The 22,587-nt window shown below is 41.6% G+C and overlaps 1 protein-coding gene across 1 annotated transcript in view; it reads left to right on the top strand.

Moving 5' to 3' along the window:
* Nucleotides 1-22,204, top strand: part of LOC121584756 (hepatocyte nuclear factor 1-alpha-like) — a 51,284-nt gene extending 29,080 nt beyond the window's left edge. Inside the window, exons 3-10 of the mRNA XM_041900849.2 lie at nucleotides 12,256-12,436; nucleotides 12,591-12,793; nucleotides 13,276-13,421; nucleotides 18,260-18,401; nucleotides 20,937-21,107; nucleotides 21,256-21,371; nucleotides 21,540-21,624; nucleotides 21,890-22,204. Coding sequence (XP_041756783.1) covers nucleotides 12,256-12,436; nucleotides 12,591-12,793; nucleotides 13,276-13,421; nucleotides 18,260-18,401; nucleotides 20,937-21,107; nucleotides 21,256-21,371; nucleotides 21,540-21,624; nucleotides 21,890-22,020 — 1,175 coding nt within the window. The 3' untranslated portion in view covers nucleotides 22,021-22,204. The remainder of the gene's footprint in view (nucleotides 1-12,255; nucleotides 12,437-12,590; nucleotides 12,794-13,275; nucleotides 13,422-18,259; nucleotides 18,402-20,936; nucleotides 21,108-21,255; nucleotides 21,372-21,539; nucleotides 21,625-21,889) is intronic.
* Nucleotides 22,205-22,587: the final 383 nt, after the last annotated feature.

Here is a 22,587-nt window from a genome sequence, read left to right as displayed (position 1 = left end):
TCCCAGCTCTGCAGATTTTGCTGTGAAGAGACAGAATCATTAGATCATTTGTTTTGGTTCTGTCCATTTGTAGCTTGTTTTTGGACACAGGTCCAGGAATGGCTAAAGGATTGCAATATTTACCTGGAACTAACCTTGCAGATAGCATTACTGGGTGATCTGAAAAGTCATAGTCAATCAATCAATAATATAATAATACTTTTAGCAAAAATGTTTATTTTTAATTCACAATCTGTAGAAGCAATGAGAATAGAAAGGTTCAGAACTTTTGTAAAACATCACAGTACGGTTGAAATATATATGGCAAATAGAAATCCTATATGGATGGTGTTAAGAGATAGATGGGAGGTATTGAATAGAGTTGAAGGATGGGACTAATAACAAATAACAACAAATAATAACAAAGATAGCTAATAATGTAAGCATACTGTGTCCATAATAAGTATATAGGTTGTATGTTGGGAGCTTTTGGGAAAGAGCACAGTTAGAAAGATATGGCATTTAGAAGCAAACCGGATGGACATCATGAAAATGATCGGAGAGGTTGAGAGTGGAAGAAGTTCAGGAGCAAAAAATATATATATATATATATATATATATATAATAGAATTATTGTAAGATTAACTCTGTCCATAAGGTGTAGATAGTAAGTATAGACCGGAAGTAGAGGCCTGGGCGTTGTTGTTCACTAATTTACTCCAAGTAGGGAAAGGATGGTGGGGTTGAAAAGTAATAAAGGGGAATATATATATATATAAAAAAAACAAAAAACATGGGGGATTGGAAGTGATGCAGACAATTACATTGATAGAAGATACAATCTATCTGCAATATTAAGCTGATCCATTCCCCAAGAAAAATAAAAATAAAATAAAAATAAACAATTAACAAAACAAATAAATAAAATAAAAAAACAAAAAAAAGATAGAACCCCATGTGCCTGGTGCTGAAATTCTCAACAGACATGGACCCTCAAGATTCCTCACTGATCTTACAGAATGAGTTAACTGCTGGAACCAAAGATTCCTACCTGCCCATCCATCTTTAATTTCCAAACAGAAGAATCACATCCATATGCCTTCCATTTAGTTTCTCTCTTCCCTAACGAACTGTATTGATCAGATATATCTTCTTGTCTTCCATTAAAATCAAAGAACTCATCCTGTACCTCCATGATAGTATTCTGCACTATTTCAGATGAATCTACATCATTCTCTACTACCATCTGCTCTCCTATTTCAACACTATCCTTACTACCATTGACAGCACTCTCCATCCGTATCATAAACTCCTGAGTCACTCTTGCTACATCCTTTAGTTTCAGAAAAGTTGTTGTTGGTGTCTGTGTCATATTTCCTAAATTTGTTATTGCCGTCGTACCATTAATCTCTTTCAAAGTTGCTATTAAAATAGTTGCTTTAGCTGATGTATTAACACTCTTAACTATTTCCAGTGGGAAAGTTACAGATATCCTCTGTGTATTGTTTACTGTTGGAGTGGCTACTGTAATATACTTCTCCTGAACTCCTTTGGTGACTGTGGAAGCTTCAACGGACTTCAAATCTTCCATCATAAGCGTCACCTTACGAGTTACACAGCCTTTTAACCAATAATTCTTAGCCGGAACAAACTTTAATGCTTGCACTAAATAAGTACACATATATTCTCCCTGATCTTTCCATGTAACATTACGCAAAATAAGTGAGCAATCACTCATAACCCTCTTCCACTTCATATCGTTGTACAAAATATACTTCCTTTCACTAGGTGAAACAGCTTCTACTTCTTGTCCTCATAACAACACTTCTTCTCCATAATTATCTCTCCACATGAGAGGAATATCACCTCTACACATTCCTTCTCTCACATCTACAAGGAAGATGAGCTGTACCACCCATCCTAACCCTAATGACAGTCTTTTCCTCTAAAATTGGTACTGGAGCGATTGGCTCCCTTGCAATCAAATGTGATACATTTATAGCTTTAATAACTGTCAATGTTGAAAGAGTTGAATTGCTTCTCACTGTTGTTATAATAGGCTGAAGTGTTGATGTCATTGTTGTTGATTCATCCATTCTCCCTAAAGCTTTGAACTCTTTACTTGTATTTCCATCTATCACCACTAGTGTCACTACATTAACTCTCAGTCCCAACTCTAATCCCTCACTTTCAAACTGTTGATTATAAAAAATACATGTATAATCACCTTGATCTTCCTGCTGGGAATTGTACACATAGAGACTACAATCACCCTCAATCTTCATTCTTCTCTTATCATTCAGCAACGCATACTTTCTCAATGCAACTGCTCCTAACAGATCTAAACTCCTGCCATATCTATCTTCCCACTGAACTCTAAATTTCCCTTCACCACTGTTCTCTCTCTCTTACTACTAACATTGAAGCTGAGCTGACTGTCCTAGAGTTCCTTCAACCCTAGTTTTCATAACTTTTTAGTCTGACTTTTCCCCTAATTTTTTCCAAAAAACCATTTCACTGATTTTTCCACAAATTCCTTTCCCACTAATTTTAGGATATGTGATCGGGAAGTCCCCACCAACTTCCACAATGCATCTCTTCCCAACAATGCAATAGGTGTATGTTCTGATACCAGTATGGGTATTGTAATTTTCTGATTTTTATAGCAGAGCTCAATTGGTTCCGTAAGAGGAATCAACTGTTTCACTCCCTCGAATCCGATTGTCCTAATTAGTTGATTGAACATAGGGAGATGTGAAGCATCTTCAGGCCGAACGCAGGTAAAAAAGCCTTTCTGCTATCCATCATCACTTCCAATGGTCCGTTGTTTATTTTCACTTCAATTGTTGGATATTCTTTCCCTAACTGGTGCTACCAGCTGACACCCCCCTTTCGGATCTTCTAGGCACCCCTAGAATCCTTGCTCCTTGCCCCTATAAGGGTTCACCTGTCCTCCAGATGATCTTCACTTGCTCCTGTATCTTCCTCTCCAATTCTGTGTCTTTCCAGAAACTGTCTATGGATATGAAACAACTGGTACCGCTATTGTGGCTGGTTCAATTGCATTTGACCTTGTTCAGTTGAAGCTGTGGCAGTGATTGTTGATTTGGTGCACACTGATTCTTCATAACCAAAGCTTATTTCTTCTCCTTCTTCTTGTCCACCAGTTGTATTTGATTGAGTTTTCTGAGAGTTTCTTGGTCCTGTTCTTTCTAGTTGTGTTCCTTTTTCCTCTACAGATCCACTTGATGAGCAATATGATTTCTATAGACACCTTTTGTCATGCTTCCAAGTCCAACCACCTCTGCCAGTTTGCTCCTTACTGGTGAGGGCAGTCCCATCTGCAGTTTAGCTCTCAAAATTGACTGCTCAATTTGACTCACATCTGGATCATTTCCAATAATATTTCTCCACACTTGATGAACTCTTGACACATAGGCTCTCAGATTTTGTTGTTGACCTAGTGGATCAATCAGAATGTTGTCAGAATGCACATTTGTTGGAAACGTATCTTTCAGTGCTCCCCACAGCCAGTTTCCACTTGCAGCCAACAATTCAGAGTCATTCACTTCAGTCCCCACATATCTATTGAGTCCAGCTCTCTGAAATATTTCTTCTATATCTGGAATCCCAAGGAGATTAGCCAAAAGTCTCTTAATGTCTCCTATGGCTGACTGTGTTCCCACCGTAATTTCTTCCAATTTTGAAATCCAAGGATATGCTCCATCTTGAAGAGTAGGCAGCTTCTCAAGTATATCTGACATATCGGTATTTTGCAAAGGCTTATATTCTAGGTTTTGTCCTCGAATGATCACTGGCATCATCTTCTTACTGGTGCCCTCTTTCCTTGGCCTCAATGTATACTTTTTCTCCAATTCTTGGGATCCTTTTCTCAGCAGTTTTTTCTTCTGTATCTTCAGCTTCTTGAGTTGTTGTTCCAGTTCTCTTACTTCTTCTAAATTATTCGCTTTATCCAGGCATGATACGCATCGGTCTATATCTCTTTCTATTTCTTCTGTGCAAGTCATTGTAGGATAAAATCCTCTTGAATATGAAGCACCTTTAATCTCCAAATCTTTATCGCTGTCTTCATCTTCGCTTTCATCAGAACTAGAATATCTTGTATTCTTCTTCTTCAAACATCCATCACCCCTTCTTTCCTCTCTTGCCAACTTCCTTCTGATCACAGGGTCATATCCACCCATGATCTCCTCTCAATCACTCTGATCATCATCATCATCTTCAAGTTCCATCCTCCTGAACCTCACTCCACCCTTAGTTTCCAGACGTCTTGTTTTCTTCTTAATTTTGGAGTTTGGATTCATCTTTATGGTCGTTTCTGCTTTTCCTCTCTCTATTATTCAATTACTTTCATCATGTTGATGACGTCTGGGTTAAGAATCCCTTCCACTGGCCATGGTTGTTCAATGTCAGGCCAACGTTTATTCCCTTTTCCAGATAACCTTGCAATACCATTAACTAAAGGATTACTATTTTCTACTACATCAACAGGAGTAATTACTTTCATAGTTTTTATGTCCTTTTTCCCCCTTGTAACAACTCTTTTATATTCCTTTATTGTGAATTATTTTATTATTTTAGACTATATAGCTTATGGTTCCCTCCTTTTTTTTCTCTCTCTCTTTTTCCCCCAAATTAATTAATTAATCAATTAATTTATTCATCAATTTACTTATTTATTCATTTTATTTTATTTTATTTTACCAAATTATTGATTAGTGGCAATCTTACCACATCCCATCAGAAAATAAATGAAAGTAGTCAACTTCAGAGCAACCCAAAAAATAAAGACCTATAATCCAGCAACACTACAGCACTCACAAACCAATTGCTTAATAAGCACCCAATTACCTTAATTTTACAGAATAATGTCAGTACTCGATTTCCCCACTCAACTCTAATCAAACCCACTCATGCACAAAAACTCCAAAATGCAATTCTTAATTACATCAATTGATCAGTCTGTTGCCAAGTCCTTGTCAAATTGTCATAACATCAAATATGCTAGGCACCCAAAATATCCTCTATGGGAAGGTAAGTTTTGTGAATAGAACAGTACTAGCCTTGATTTGACTTGATCCATTGCAGCACACTCTGTCACATGATGCACTTGTCAGTACTTCCTCTCTCTCTCTGTCTCCTCCTTCTTATCGTCTCTCATATCACAGAAGAACAAAGAAACAGACAATAATTTAGTAGTTTATGCACTCACTGGGTTATTTCAACCATTCAAGATTCCTCTGTTCACATTCACGCTAAAAAATAAGCAAACAACTTAACTCAGGAATATTTATAGATAGCTCAATAACATTTTATTTTATTTATTTTAATCCGTCAACATATCTCTAGTTTATCAATTCGATAGGTCTCAAGCAAATAGTTTCATCGTTAAACAACAGTCGATTTAACAAACAGCCTACACTATTAGTGTCTAAATATCTTCTTTCTTCTCTGTCTGCTCTGAGTCTGCATCTCCCAGCAGCTCAGTGCAGGCAGTGGAGTGGCATATTTGCTCTACGTGACTCTAAAGTCATAAAATCACACGCATGCGTAGTACATTCACCAGTGCGATTTCAGAGTGGAGGGAGCTCTCTCCCAGCTAGACAACAGAAAGTAGACAGTCCCGCTGTACTTCCTCTCTTTCCCCTCATAGACAAACAGTAACACTTAACAGAACTCACAACCCAACATAAAACATAAAACACAAATCCTACTTTGAAGTTTCTTAACATCACTTATCCTAATCTGCAGATTTATAGTGATTTTCTTATCCATTACAAAACATCTCTATACACTGTTAAAACTCCTCCCTGTAGGCTCATGATGTTCTAATAGTTAGTAAACGTTCTCTTTTTATAGAGACTCATAAGATTTTTTACCTTAACGTCCTTCCAGGGGGCTCATATATAGTTAACAATTATTAACGTTCTCACCAACGGAGACTCATAAGATTTTTTAACCTTAACTTACGTATTTCCTTATAAAAACAAAAACCCCTATCCTCAACCAAAACATATATACAGTGGGGAAAAAAAGTATTTAGTCAGCCACCAATTGTGCAAGTTCTCCCACTTAAAAAGATGAGAGAGGCCTGTAATTTTCATCATAGGTACACGTCAACTATGACAGACAAATTGAGGAAAAAAATCCAGAAAATCCCATTGTAGGATTTTTAATGAATTTATTTGCAAATTATGGTGGCAAATAAGTATTTGGTCACCTACAAACAAGCAAGATTTCTGGCTCTCACAGACCTGTAACTTCTTCTTTCAGAGGCTCCTCTGTCCTCCACTCGTTACCTGTATTAATGGCACCTGTTTGAACTTGTTATCAGTATAAAATACACCTGTCCACAACCTCAAACAGTCACACTCCAAACTTCACAATGGCCAAGACCAAAGAGCTGTCAAAGGACACCAAAAACAAAATTGTAGACCTGCACCAGGCTGGGAAGACTGAATCTGCAATAGGTAAGCAGCTTGGTTTGAAGAAATCAACTGTGGGAGCAATTATTAGGAAATGGAAGACATACAAGACCACTGATAATCTCCCTCGATCTGGGGCTCCACGCAAGATCTCACCCCGTGGGGTCAAAATGATCACAAGAACGGTGAGCAAAAATCCCAGAACCACACGGGGGGACCTAGTGAATGACCTGCAGAGAGCTGGGACCAAAGTAACAAAGCCAACCATCAGTAACACACTACGCCGCCAGGGACTCAAATCCTGCAGTGCGAGACGTGTCCCCCCTGCTTAAGCCAGTACATGTCCAGGCCCGTCTGAAGTGCATTTGGATGATCCCGAAGAGGATTGGGAGAATGTCATATGGTCAGATGAAACCAAAATAGAACTTTTTGGTAAAAACTCAACTCGTCATGTTTGGAGGACAAAGAATGCTGAGTTGCATCCAAAGAACACCATACCTACTGTGAAGCATGGGGTTGGAAACATCATGCTTTGGGGCTGTTTTTCTGCAAAGGGACCAGGACGACTGATCCGTGTAAAGGAAAGAATGAATGGGGCCATGTATCGTGAGATTTTGAGTGAAACCCTCCTTCCATCAGCAAGGGCATTGAAGATGAAACGTGGCTAGGTCTTTCAGCATGACAATGATCCCAAACACACCGCCCGGGCAACGAAGGAGTGGCTTCGTAAGAAGCATTTCAAGGTCCTGGAGTGGCCTAGCCAGTCTCCAGATCTCAACCCCATAGAAAATCTTTGGAGGGGAGTTGAAAGTCTGTGTTGCCCAGCGACAGCCCCAAAACATCACTGCTCTAGAGGAGATCTGCATGGAGGAATGGGCCAAAATACCAGCAACAGTGTGTGAAAACCTTGTGAAGACTTACAGAAAACGTTTGACCTGTGTCATTGCCAACAAAGGGTATATAACAAAGTATTGAGAAACTTTTGTTATTGACCAAATACTTATTTTCCACCATCATATGCCAATAAATTCATTAAAAATCCTACAATGTGATTTTCTGGATTTTTTTTTCTCATTTTGTCTGTCATAGTTGACGTGTACCTATGATGAAAATTACAGGCCTCTCTCATCTTTTTAAGTGGGAGAACTTGCACAATTGGTGGCTGACTAAATACTTTTTTTCCCCACTGTATGTACATATCTCTAACATAAATCTTATCCTAACATGAGTCGACACACAGTTTAAACACAACAGAGACGTCTTTATTTTATTATTTTTCTCTCTCCCACACACACACATACACAGTTTAAGAGGCTTTTCCTGTTCCTACAGACCTCTAAGGCAGTATGCTACCTCCATTGCGCCGTATATTTCCATTGTTCCTAAATTTATGCTACCACGAGTTCGCGGACATTCGATGAGCGGTTACATCAATCATATACTTCGTCAACTATAAGTTGAGCGGTAACTTGCAACCGAATATATATACCACAACCCCAAGTCCCCTGGACTCACCTAAATTCACCTAACATGCTTTTAGGATTTTTAAGCCCATCCTAATGATCGCCTCGTTTGAGGGCTTCCATAGATTCGCAATGTCCTAATTTGTATAACTTTCCTTGGCCTTATTCCTTCATTCTATTCTTCAATAGTTATAGACACTCCCCCCCCTGTTTGCGTTGTTACCAGCGCAAACAAATTTAGAATTTTAGAACGGACTCCTATCCCACAGCAAATAACAGCAAAACTTGCACACATAAGTCTGTTAAACGGTACATTTCTCCAGCGCACACACCCATAAGCAAGCGAACCAACCAGCGCACAAAATTGTGAGAAATCTCACCTTATGAGCCGGCGTCTTGAGCGGGAGTCACTTCGCAGCTCATGAATGGAACACTGGAGAGACGCATCACACCCCAAATGTTCCTCGTCGCCATTCTGTTGTATCCAAATAATAATGCTAATTATGCTGTGAGACCAAGGAGTCCGCTTACACTGTACTTTGATTAAAGGTTTATTTATATCACAAGATTTCAGCGTAAATTGACAGACATCTGCAGGCATCTGGAGAACAACGGACTCAAAATAATATGTTGTTCTGTCCTCCTTTGTTTTAACCGTGGTATTTATATCCTATGCCCTATGTAACATAATATGGGTGTTTTCCCATAAACCAATCCCAGGACTCCACCTAACAGACTTCCTCGGCTTTAGGGTGCCCCTATAGAACTACTCTCCAGATGCTCCCTTAAGCTTAGTCAACATCCTCTAAAACCATTTGAAACCATTAGCAAAGTCATAAACTGTTTAAACACTACACATTCTTAAAACAGATTAAAAGGCGCTTCATGTCAAATTTAAATGTCCATTAGTTTCACGTGGAATTGTTGTCTCGTCCCATTTTCGTCAACTACACTGAACAAAAATATCAATGCAACATGTGAATTGTTGGTCCTATGTTTCATGAGCTGAAATAAATGATCGCAGAAATGTTCCATATGCACAAAAAATGTATTTCTCAAAGATGTTGTGCACAAATTAGTTTACATCCCTGTTAGTGAGCATTTCTCCTTTGCCAAGAACATCCATCCACCTGACAGGAGTGGCATATCAATAATCTGATTAAACAGCATGATCATTACACAGGTGCACATTGTGCTGGGGACAATAAAAGGCCCCTCAAAAATGCAGTTTTGTCACACAACACAATGAAAAAATATGTCTCAAGTTTTGAGGGAGCGTGCAATTGGCATGCTGACTGCAGGAATGTCCACCAGAGCTGTTGCCAGATAATGTAATGTTAATTTCTTTACCATAAGCCGCCTCCAAAGTCATTTTAGATAATTTGTCAGTACATTCAACCGGCCTCACAACTTCAAACCACGTGTATGGCGACGTGTGGGCGAGCGGTTTGCTGATGTCAATGTTGTGAACAGAGTACCCCATGGTGGCGGTGGGGTTATGGTATGGGCAGGCATAAGCTACGGACAACGAACACAATTGCATTTTATCGATGGCAATTTGAATGCACAGAGATACCGTGACGAGATCCTGAGGCCGATTGTGAGGCCCATTTCTTAAAAAAGGTATCTGTGACCAACAGATGCATATCTGTATTCCCAGTCATGTGAAATCCATAGATTAGGGCCTAATGAATTTATTTCAATTGACTGATTTCCTCATATGAACTGTAACTCAGTAAAATCAATGAAATTGTTGCATGTTGCGTTTATATTTTTGTTCAGTATAAAATGATAAGTAATTTGTAATAGTTATGTATTTCTCCAGGGCTTTTCGTCATTTATTGGTGACGAAATGAACACTGCCATGTCAGCAAAAACATTTTAGATTGGTAAATTAGTCTAGTCAGCTATCTAAACTTGTAGTAATCATGGTTGAATGACCAATTGGGCACGCCGGGCACGTGCCCAGGGGCCCTGACCTCCAGGGGTCCCCACTGATTTTGTTAGTCTCTCTCACTCAGATGTCATATTAACATGGCAAAAGACATGGCAATTAGCTTATAAACTGCAAAGATTTCTCTCTGACACATGGCAAAATGAGTAGAACTGCAGCAAACTTGCTTTAAAACTGCAAAATTTTCTCAACGCCCCATGGCAAAATGTGTAGAATTTTGCTTAGGGCACCCAAAAGGCTAGTGCTGGCCCTGAATTCCGTCACCATAATTCCATTACCAGATGTAAATCCACTTCAACTACTGTAGTTCAATAACCAAAACATTTGTTTTTCAAACTCAAGGTGTCATGTCATAGCTGACACCCCGTTATTTTTGCAGCCATCTTTGAATCTTGAAAACGTGATCGCATAAAAAATTGAGGGAGATTTGACTGTAATTCTGTTACCAAACATTGCATCTGCACAGTTCTTCCAGTAAATGTGTTTTTGTTCAATTGTTTGTGTGCATTGTTCAAAGTAGTCATTGTGCATAGAGTTGTATGGTTTGTTAAAACTTTGAAATCAATGTTTTTTGTTTGGCATACATTTTAAAGTGAAAAATCTGAGTCAAAGCGTAATTCCGTTACCGTGGAATTGTCCATTACATAATCCCCGTTACATGTATTCCATTACTACCCAACCCTGCTCATACTCTAATATGTAACATAAGTTCCTGTGAATTATCCCTATGTTTAAAAATATATACAGTTGAAGTCAGAGGTTTACATACACCTTAGCCAAATACATTTAAACTCAGTTTTTCACAATTCCTGACATTTAACCTTAGTAAAAATTCCCAGTTAGGATCACCACTTTATTTTAAGAATGTGAAATGTCAGAATAATAGTAGAGATAATGATTTATTTCAGCTTTTATTTCTTTCATCACATTCCCAGTGGGTCAGAAGTTTACATACACAATTAGTATTTTGTAGCATTGCCTTTCAATTGTTTAACTTGGGTCAAACGTTTCGGGTAGCCTTCCACAAGCTTCCCACAATAAGTTGGGAGAATTTTGGCCCATTCCTCCTGACAGAGCTGGTGTAACTGAGTCAGGTTTGTAGGCCTCCTTGCTCGCACACGCTTTTTCAGTTCTGCCCACAAATATTCTATAGGATTGAGGTCAGGGCTTTGTGATGGCCACTCCAATACCTTGACTTTGTTGTCCTTAAGCCATTTTGCCACAATTTTGGAAGTATGCTTGGGGTCATTGTCCATTTGGAAGACCCATTTGCGACCAAGCTTTAACTTCCTGACTGATGTCTTGAGATGTTGCTTCGATATATCCACATAATTTTCCTTCCTCATGATGCCATCTATTTTGGGAAGTGCACCAGTCCCTCCTGCAGCAAAGCACCCCCACAGCATGATGCTGACACCCCCGTGCTTTACGGTTGGGATGGTGTTCTTCGGCTTGCAAGCAACCACCTTTTTCCTCCAAACATAACGCTGGTCATTATGGCCAAACAGTTCTATTTTTGTTTCATCAGACCAGAGGACATTTCTCCAAAAAGTACAATCTTTTGTGCAGTTGCAAACCATAGTCTGGCTTTTTTATGGCGGTTATGGAGCAGTGGCTTCTTCCTTGCTGATCGGCCTTTCAGGTTATGTCGATATAGGAGTCATTTTACTGTGGATATAGATACTTTTGTACCTATTTCCTCCAGCATCTTCACAAGGTCCTTTGCTGTTGTTCTGGGATTGATTTGCACTTTTCGCACCAAAGTACGTTCATTTCTAGGAGACAGAATGTGTCTCCTTCCTGAGCGGTATGACAGCTGCGTGGTCCCATGGTGTTTATACTTGCATACTATTTTTTGTACAGATGAACGTGGTACCTTCAGGCGTTTGGAAATTGCTCCCAAGGATGAACCAGACAGGTCTTGGCTGATTTCTTTTGATTTTCTCATGATGTCAAGCAAAGAGGCACTGAGTTTGAAGGTAGGCCTTGAAATACATCCACAGGTACACCTCCAATTGACTAAAATGATGTCAATTAGCCTATCAGAAGCTTCTAAAGCCATGACATCATTTTCTGGAATTTTCCAAGCTGTTTAAAGGCACAGTATGTAAACTTCTGACCCACTGGGATTGTGATACAGTGAATTATAAGTGAAATAATCTGTCTGTAAACAATTGTTGGAAAAGTTACTTGTGTCATGCACAAAGTAGACGTCCTAACCGACTTGCCAAAACTATAGTTTGTTAACAAGAAATGTGTGGAGTGGTTGAACTCCAACCTAAGTGTATGTACATTTCCGAATTCAACTGTATAACACAATCCGGTCTGAATAATACTGATACTAATGTAAATACTGATATTAATATGACGATAGCAGATGAACAATACAAAAATATGCTTGTTTTCCACACAGAGTTTACCAATGCCAGGCATGGCCTTGGGACTGGAGAGGAGCAGGGAGAAGACGTGAGGAAAGGACGGAGGAACAGGTTCAAATGGGGACCCGCCTCCCAGCAAATCCTATTCCACGCCTATGAACGACAGAAGAACCCAACTAAAGAGGAGAGAGAGGGATTAGTGGAGGAGTGTAACAGGTGAGATAGAGGGGAGGGGTCAGATAAAAAGTAACAGAAATGGTAAGAAATGTTCCCAGTTCCAGTGCAATGGAGGAGCTGTCATTGTCATTTTAGCGTGTCCCCCTTTAAACACGTTTTTCTTGCTTTTGGGGCCTCTCTGGCTCTCCCTCAGTGCTGAGTGTCTCCAGAGGGGTGTGTCTCCATCGCAGCTGGCTGGACTGGGCTCTAACCTGGTGACAGAGGTACGAGTGTACAACTGGTTCGCTAACCGCCGCAAGGAGGAGGCCTTCCGCCATAAACTGGCTCTCGATTCGCCTTACACCAGCCAATCAGCAAGCACCACCAACCAAACTTTCTCACACAACCCTGTGCAAGGTAACACTCACTAACACCAAAGTGAATAAAACATATTATTTCATTGAATCCACAAACAGCATAATGAATCATTCATGTTGTCCTCAGATGTTGTGTTATGTACTATTATTAGTACCGCTATACAGAGGAACAGAACCAAGACTGCCAGGGTGCAAAATGTCTTTATTTTTTTATTTTTTTATTATTATTATTTTTTTAGCAGACGCTCTTATCCAGAGCGACTTACAGTTAGTGAGTGCATACATTATTATTTTATTTTATCATACTGGCCCCCCGTGGGAATCGAAACCACAACCCTGGCGTTGCAAACGCCATGCTCTACCAACTGAGCTACATCCTTGCCGGCCATTCCCTCCCCTACCCTGGACGACACTGGGCCAATTGTGCGCCGCCCCATGTGTCTCCCGGTCGCGGCCGGCTACGACAGAGCCTGGATATACCACCTGATCCTAACTCATCCTAACACTCTTCCTCTCTTCCAGGCATGAAGTACAGCCAGCAAATCACATGTGACAGTCTGGGATCAGTGAAGGGTCACAGTGGAGACCGAGGCTTGGCAGACTGCCTGGCCAGCCCCATCCAACTTGAGCCCAGCCACACACTCCTGGAAACAAACCATCACAAACTAGTGAGATCACCTACCATTATACGGAAAGCATTCAGAAAGTATTCAGACCCCTTCCCTTTTCCCACATTTTGTTACGTTACAGCCTTATTCTAAAATTGATTAAATAAATAATAATCATCAATCTACACACAATACCCCATAATGACAAACCGCGAACTGGTTTTTAGAATTTTTGCAAATGTATTAAAAATAAAAAACAGAAATAGCTTATTTACATAAGTCTTCAGACCGTTTGCTATGAGACTCGAAATTGAACTCAGGTGCATCCTGTTTCCATTGATCATCCTTGAGATGTTTCTACAACTTGATTGGAGTCCACCTGTGGTAAATTCAATTGATTGGACATGATTTGGAAAGGCACACACCTGTCTATATAAGGTCCTACAGTTGACGACGACATGGATAACATACAGCTGGCGGGATAAATGCTACATTGGCAGGATAGAACGGCTGACTCCGGTAAGACAAGGGGTGGCGGTCTATGTATATTTGTAAACAACAGCTGGTGCACGAAATATAATATTAATAATAATAATATGCCATTTAGCAGACGCTTTTATCCAAAGCGACTTACAGTCATGCGTGCATTTTTTTTTTTGTGTATGGGTGGTCCCAGGGATCGAACCCACTACCTTGGCGTTACAAGCGCCGTGCTCTACCAGCTGAGCTACAGGAAGTCTCAAGGCTTTGATCGCTTGAGGTATATTATCTCATGATAAGCTGTAGACCACACTATTTTTCGTAGCTGTCTATTTACCACCACAAACCGATGCTGGCACTAAGACTGCACTCAATGAGCTGTATAAGGCCATAAGCAAACAGGAAAACACTCATCCAGAGGCAGCGCTCCTAGTGGCCGGGGACTTTAATGCCTAATTTCTACCAGCCTGTTAAATGTGCAACCAGAGGATAAAAAACTCTAGACAACCTTTACTCCACACACAGAGACGCGTACAAAACTCTCCCTCGCCCTCCATTTGGAAAATATGACCATAATTCTATCCTCCTGATTCCTGCTTACAAGCAAAAACTAAAGCAGGAAGCACCAGTGACTCGGTTAATAAGGATGTGGTCAGAAGACGCAGATGCTAAGCTTCAGGACTGTTTTGCTAGCACAGACTGGAACATGTTCCGGGATTCTTCCGATGGCATTGAGGAGTACACCACATCAGTCACTGGCTTCATCAATAAGTGCATAGATGACGTCGTCCCCACAGTGACTGTACACACATACCCCAACCAGAAGCCATGGATTACAGGCAACATCCGCACTGAGCTAAATGGTAGAGCTGCCGCTTTCAAGGAGCGGGACTCTAACCCGCACGCTTATAAGACATCCCGCTATGCCCTCCGACACACCATCAAACAGGCAAAGAGTCAATACAGGACTAAGATTGAATCGTACTACGCCGGCTCCGGTGACTACAAAAGGAAGCACAGCCGCAAGCTGCCCAGTGACACAAGCCTACCAGACGAGCTAAATCACTTCTATGCTCGCTTCGATGCAAGCAACACTGAAGCATGCATGAGAGCATCAGCTGTTCCGGATGACTATGTGATCACGCTCTCCGTAGCCGATGTGAGTAAGACTTTTAAGCAGGTCAACATTCACAAGGCCGCAGGGCCAGACGGATTACCAGGACGTGTACTCTGAGCATGCGCTGCCCAACTGGCAAGTGTCTTCACTGACATTTTCAACATGTCCCTGACTGAGTCTGTAATACCAACATGTTTCAAGCAGACCACCATAGTGTTCTTGGGCACAGGGACTAAGATAACCTGCCTAAATGACTACCGACCCGTAGCACTCACGTCTGTAGCCATGAAGTGCTTTGAAAGACTGGTCATGGCTCACATCAACACCATTATCCCAGAAACCCTAGACCCACTCCAATTTGCATACCGCCCCAACAGATCCACAGATGATGCAATCTCTATTGCACTCCACACTGCCCTTTCCACCTGGACAAGAGGAATGCTATTAATTGACTACAGCTCAGCATTCAACACCATAGTGCCCTTTAAGCTCATCACTAAGCTAAGGACCCTGGGACTAAACACCTCCCTCCGCAACTGGATCCTGGACTTCCTGACGGGCCACCCCCAGGTGGTAAGGGTGGGTAACAACACATCTGCCACGCTGATCCTCAACACGGGGGCCCCTCAGGGGTGCGTGCTCAGTCCCCTCCTGTATTCCCTGTTTACCCATGACTGCACGGCCAGGCATGACTCCAACACCATCATTAAGTTTGCCGACAACACAACAGTGGTAGGCCTGATCACCGACAACGATGAGACAGCCTATAGGGAGGAGGTCAGAGACCTGGCCGTGTGGTGTCAGGATAACAACCTCTCCCTCAACGTGATCAAGACAAAGGAGATGATTGTGGACTACAGGAAAAAAAAGAGGACTGAGCACGCCCCCATTTTCATCGACGGGGCTGTAGTGGAACAGGTTGAGAGCTTCAAGTTCCTTGGTGTCCACATCACCAACAAACTATCATGGTCCAAACACACCAAGACCGTCGTGAAGAGGGCACGACAAAGCCTATTCCCCCTCAGGAGACTGAAAAGATTTGGCATGGGTCCTCAGATCCTCAAAAAGTTCTACAGCTGCACCATCGAGAGCATCTGGACTGGTTGCACCACCACTTGGTATGGCAACTGCTCGGCCTCCGACCGCAAGGCACTACAGAGGGTAGTGCGTACGGCCCAGTACATCACTGGGGCCAAGCTTCTTGCCATCCAGGACCTCTATACCAGGTGGTGTCAGAGGAAGGCCCTAGAAATTGTCAAAGACTCCAGCCACCCTAGTCATAGACTGTTCTCTCTGCTACCGCACGGCAAGCGGTACCAGAGCACCAAGTCTAGGTCCAAAAGGATTCTTAACAGCTTCTACCCCCAAGCCATAAGACTCCTGAACAGCTAATCATGGCTACCCGGACTATTTGCATTGTCCCCCCCACCCCACCCCACCCCCTCTTTTATGCTGCTGCTACTCTGTTTATTATCTATGCATAGTCACTTTAACTCTACCCACATGTACATATTACCTCAACTAACCGGTGCCCCCGCACATTGACTCTGTACCGGTACCCCCTGTATATAGCCTCCCTACTGTTATTTTACTTTACTGCTGCTCTTTAGTTATTTTTTATTTTACTTAACACTTATTTCTTTAAACTGCATTTTTGGTTAAAGGCTTGTAAGTAAGCATTTCACTGTAAGGTCTACACCTGTTGTATTCAGCGCATGTGGCAAATACAATTTCATTTGATTTGACAGTGTATGTCAGAGCAAAAACCAAGCCATGAGGTTGAAGGAATTGTCCGTAGAGGGGGAGAAGGGCCTTGGTCACTCTGAGAGAGCTCCAGAGTTCCTCTGTGGAGAAGGGAGAACCTTCCAGAAGGCCAACCATGTCTGCAGCACTCCACCAATCAGGCCTTTATGGTAGAGTGGCCAGAAGGAAGCCACTCCTCAGTAAAAGGCATATGACAGCCCGCTTGGAGTTTGCCAAAAGGCACATAAAGGATATCTCAGACCATGAGAAACAAGACTCTCTGGTCTGATGAAACCAAGATTGAACTCTTTGGCCTGAATGCCAAGCATCACGTCTGGAGAAAACCTGGCACCATCCCTACGGTGAAGCATGGTCGTGGCAGCATCATGCTGTGGGGTGTTCTTCAGCGGCAGGGACTGGGAGACTAGTCAGGCTCGAGGGAAAGATGAACGGAGCAAAGTACAGAGAGATCCTTGATGAAAACCTGCTCGAGAGCGCTAAGGACCTCAGACTGGGGTGAAGGTTCACCTTCCAACAGGACAATGACCCTAAGCACACAGCCAAGACAATGCAGGAGTGGCTTCAGGACAAGTCTCTGAATGTCCTTGAGTGGCCCAGCCAGAGCCTGGACTTGAACCCAATCTAACATCTCTGGTGAGACCTGAAAATAGTTGTGCAGCGACACTCCCCATCCAACCTGACAGAGCTTGAGAGGATCTACTGAGAAGAATGGGAGAAACTCCCCAAATACAGGTGTGCCAAACTTGTAGCGTCATACCCAAGAAGACTCTAGGCTGTAATCGCTGCCAAAGGTGCTTCAACAAAGTACTGAATAAAGGGTCTGAATACTTATGTAAATGTGATTTCAGTTTTGTATTTATTTATAAAAATTGGCAAAAACTTCTAAAAACATGTTTTTGCTTTATCAATATGGGGTATTGTGTGTAGAATGATGAGGAAAATCAATTTTAGAATAAGGCTGTAACGTAACAACATTTGGAAAAAGTCAAGGGGTCTGAATACTTTTCGAATGCACTGTATAATCATTAACCATATCTCACACATTGTCACAAACCAGTGAGATCACAAACAACCTCCCATTTTCACAAACCAGAGAGATCAGCAAATATGTTCACATTATCACAATACACATCACAATACAGAGATTAGTAACTGCATCACAACATCATGCAAACCAGTGTGATCACATATAATATTATAGCATAATAAGCCAATGATATCACAAACCACAATACATCATCATAAGCAAATTAGATCACAAACCATATTACATCATAACAAAAAGCCAGTGGGATCGCGGACCATATTTATTACATCATAACATAAGCCAATGAGATCGCAATCCATTTCATATCATCACAAGGGATAGATCATCATGTAAGCCAGTGAAATTAAGAGACATATCGCATCAAACTAGTAAGATCGTACAATACTTCCCGCCATCATAAACCTTTGAGTTTACAAAGAATCTCAATCCTCATAATAATCTATGACTGTTGTTGTCACTATCTGCCAACCACCCGCTTTCCCATCTCAGGTATCAGGAGGTGGTCCACTGCCCCCAGTAAGCACCCTGACCTCACTGCACAGTCTGTCTGCCTCGCCTTCTCCCCCCCAGGGACTCATCATGGCCTCCCTGCCCAGCGTCATGTGTCTGGGAGAGTCTTCTCTCCTCATAGGTAATTTATGACATTATCGATCATAGTCTGCTGCTGGAAAAACATATGTGTTATGGCTTTACACGCCCTGCTATATTGTGCATAAAAAGTTACCTGTCTAACAGAACACATAGGGTATTCTTTAATGGAAGCCTCTCCAACATAATCCAGGTAGAATCAGGAATTCCCCAGGGCAGTTGTCTAGGCCCTTTACTTTTTTCAATCTTTACTAATGACATGCTACTGGCTTTGAGTAAGTAAAGCCAGTGAGGGAAAAAAGTATTTGATCACCTGCTGATTTTGTACGTTTGCCCACTGACAAAGACATGATCAGTCTATAATTTTAATGGTAGGTTTATTTGAACAGTGAGAGACAGAATAACAACAAAAAAATCCAGAAAAACACATGTCAAAAATGTTATAAATTGATTTGCATTTTAATGAGGGAAATAAGTATTTGACCCCTCTGCAAAACATGACTTAGTACTTGGTAGCAAAACCCTTGATGGCAATCATAGTCGTCAGATGTTTCTTGTAGTTGGCCACCAGGTTTGCACACATCTCAGGAGGGATTTTGTCCCACTCCTCTTTGCAGATCTTCTCCAAGTCATTAAGGTTTCGAGGCTGATGTTTGGCAACTCGAACCTTCAGCTCCCTCCACAGATTTTCTATGGGATTAAGGTCTGGAGACTGGCTAGGCCACTCCAGGACCTTAATGTGCTTCTTCTTGAGCCACTCCTTTGTTGCCTTGGCCGTGTGTTTTGAGTCATTGTCATGCTGGAGTACCCATCCACGACCCATTTTCAATGCCCTGGCTGAGGGAAGGAGGTTCTCACCCAAGATTTGACGGTACATGGCCCCGTCCATCGTCCCTTTGATGCGGTGAAGTTGTCCTGTCCCCTTAGCAGAAAAACACCCCCAAAGCATAATGTTTCCACCTCCATGTTTGACGGTGGGGATGGTGTTCTTGGGGTCATAGGCAGCATTCCTCCTCCTCCAAACACGGCGAGTTGAGTTGATGCCAAAGAGCTACATTTTGGTCTCATCTGACCACAACACTTTCACCCAGTTATCCTCTGAATCATTCAGATGTTCATTGGCAAACTTCAGACGGGCCTGTATATGTGCTTTCTTGAGCAGGGGGACCTTGCGGGCGCTGCAAGATTTCAGTCCTTCACGGTGTAGTGTGTTACCAATTGTTTTCTTGGTGACTATGGTCCCAGCTGCCTTGAGATCATTGACAAGATCCTCCCGTGTAGTTCTGGGCTGATTCCTCACAGTTCTCATGATCATTGCAACTCCACAAGGTGAGATCTTGCATGGAGCCTCAGGCCGAGGGAGATTGACAGTTCTTTTGTGTTTCTTCCATTTGCGAATAATCGCACCAACTGTTGTCACCTTCTCACCAAGCTGCTTGGCGATGGTCTTGTAGCCCATTCCAGCCTTGTGTAGGTCTACAATCTTGTCCCTGACATCCTTGGAGAGCTCTTTGGTCTTGGCCATGGTGGAGAGTTTGGAATCTGATTGATTGCTTCTGTGGACAGGTGTCTTTTATACAGGTAACAAGCTGAGATTAGGAGCACTCCCTTTAAGAGTGTGCTCCTAATCTCAGCTCGTTACCTGTATAAAAGACACCTGGGAGCCAGAAATCTTTCTGATTGAGAGGGGGTCAAATACTTATTTCCCTCATTAAAATGCAAATCAATTTATAACATTTTTGACATGCGTTTTTCTGGATTGTTTTGTTGTTATTCTGTCTCTCACTGTTCAAATAAACCTACCATTAAAATTATAGACTGATCATTTCTTTGTCAGTGGGCAAACTTACAAAATCAGCAGGGGATCAAATACTTTTTTCCCCCTCACTGTATGCGGATGACTCAACACGTCAGCTACTACAGCGAATGAAATCACTGCAACACTTAACAAAGAGCTGCAGTTAGTTTCAGAATGGGTGGCAAGGAATACGTTAGTTCTAAATATTTCAAAAACTAAAAGCATTGTATTTGGGACAAATCATTTACTAAACCCTAAACCTCAACTAAATCTTGTAATAAATAATGTGGAAATTGAACAAGTTTAGGTGACTAAACTGCTTGAAGTAACCCTGGATTGTAAACTGTCATGGTCAAAACATGTTGATACGACAGTAGCTAAGATGGGGAGAAGTCTGTCCCTAAAGCGCTGCTCTTCGTTTTTAACAACACTATCAACAAGGCAGGTCTACTGTTCAGTCGTGTGGTCAGGTGCCACAAAGAGGGCCCTCGGAAAATTACAATTGGCTCAGAACATAACTGCCTTAATGTTGCTGGACTGCAGAAAGAGTAGGCAGCAGCTAATGGGGATCCTTAATAAATACAAATCCTACACATAGTACCCTCCACTCAAACGGCTCTAAGTCAGTGCATAGATATGATCAAATGGTAATCTTTAAATATATCCACTGTAGTGTATTGTTTCCTTTTCCAGTGATGATCAGAAAGCTGTCAGATAAACTTTAATTGACATTTACAAAGTAGCCTAATCCATGTTTTCCTGGCCTATGTTGGTCAACAGGTCAAACAGTACCTGTCATCAACAACGTGGGAGGCGGGTTCACCACCCTTCAGCCAATCTCTTTCCAGCAGCAGCTTCATTCCTCTTCCCAGCAGCAACTCACACAGCAGTTCCAGAGTCATATGGGCCACAGTCCTTTCATGGCAACCATGGCACAGCTTCCATGCCACAGTAAGGCCACAGTGGCAGCATGTTACTCCTTCAGTTGTCCTGTTGACAGAAATACATGTATGAAACAAGGAATAAGTGACATAATAGAACAGCTAGAACTAAGTTTCATAAAGTATCTCTGCGCCTGCTCTCAATTTCTCCATTGCAGTGTACAGCAAGTCCGATATGTCTTCCTACCCTCCGTCCAGCCTACTGTCCCAAGCCACGGTCATCACTGACAGCAGCAGCCTTGGAACACTGACCAGTCTAAGTGCAGTCAGACAGGTACTGTGAAGCCAAACATTTACCAATATGAAAGTGATGCCATTAATAATCACTTAAATATAGGCTAAGTCATAGGATACAGGTACAGAAAAGTCTAGACTCACTGGCTAATGATCATAAATAGTATTAATGTGGATGGAATCTGATAATTACTTTTGCATTGGTTAGATTCTGACCACAGACCCTGAGGAGGAGACAGACCAACCCATCAAGGATGCCTCCCTACACCTGCAAACCCCTTCACCTGTGGCAGGTAAGAAACATATTACTCTGGTGTGGAATATTTCCCTGAAGATGCAGTTTCTGACACTACAGGGGAGATTCAAGACATTAAAAAAACTACTTAGCGTAACACATATTTGAAAGTAATTTAACATCACTTAGGCTAGATAGGGGTAAATATAATCCATGGTATTCTCTAGTTGGCAGTGAAAATAGGGCATTTTAAATGCAGGTTTGTAATTGGAATGATAGTAGAGAAACTGGAAACGAATAACTTACCATCGCTTTTTTTCTAGTTTCCTCTGGGAACTTAGAGCTGTATCCTCCATCTCAGTCTAATGAAACTCATCCACCTCACCTCCTCTCCTCTTCGCCAGCAGACATCAACTCCTACATTCCTGAACAGATGGTCTCTACTGCACAGTAGCAATATAATGTAACCACTATGTAATGTGAAGGGGTGGGGATAGAGGGGGTGAAACAAAATGTTTTACAGTAAGTAGAGAACTGTGATAAAGATGCAACAGAAATTCTTAGCATTTGATCAAAAACTAAAGTGCCTTGCAAAAGTATTCACCCCCCTTGGCGTTTTTCCTATTTTGTTGCATTAACCTGTCATTTAAATTGATATTTATTTGGATTTCATGTAATGAACATGAAGTGGAACGAAAAAAAGAACTTGTTTCAAAAAATTCAAAGAAATAAATAATGGAAAAGTGGTGCGTGCATATGTATTCACCCCCTTTGCTATGAAGCCCCTAAATAAGATCTGGTGCAACCAATTACCTTCAGAAGTCACATAATTAGTTAAATAAAGTCCACCTGTTTGCAATCTAAGTGTCACATGATCTGTCACATGATCTCAGTATACATACACCTGTTCTGAAAGGCCCCAGAATCTGCAACACCACTAAGCAACGGGCACCACCAAGCAAGCGGCACCATGAAGACCAAGGAGCTCTCCAAACAGGTCAGGGACAAAGTTGTGGAGAAG

Source organism: Coregonus clupeaformis, chromosome 16 (genome assembly GCF_020615455.1).
Source record: "Coregonus clupeaformis isolate EN_2021a chromosome 16, ASM2061545v1, whole genome shotgun sequence".
Lineage (NCBI taxonomy): Eukaryota > Metazoa > Chordata > Actinopteri > Salmoniformes > Salmonidae > Coregonus > Coregonus clupeaformis.
This window is presented reverse-complemented; position numbering and strand designations above follow the sequence as displayed.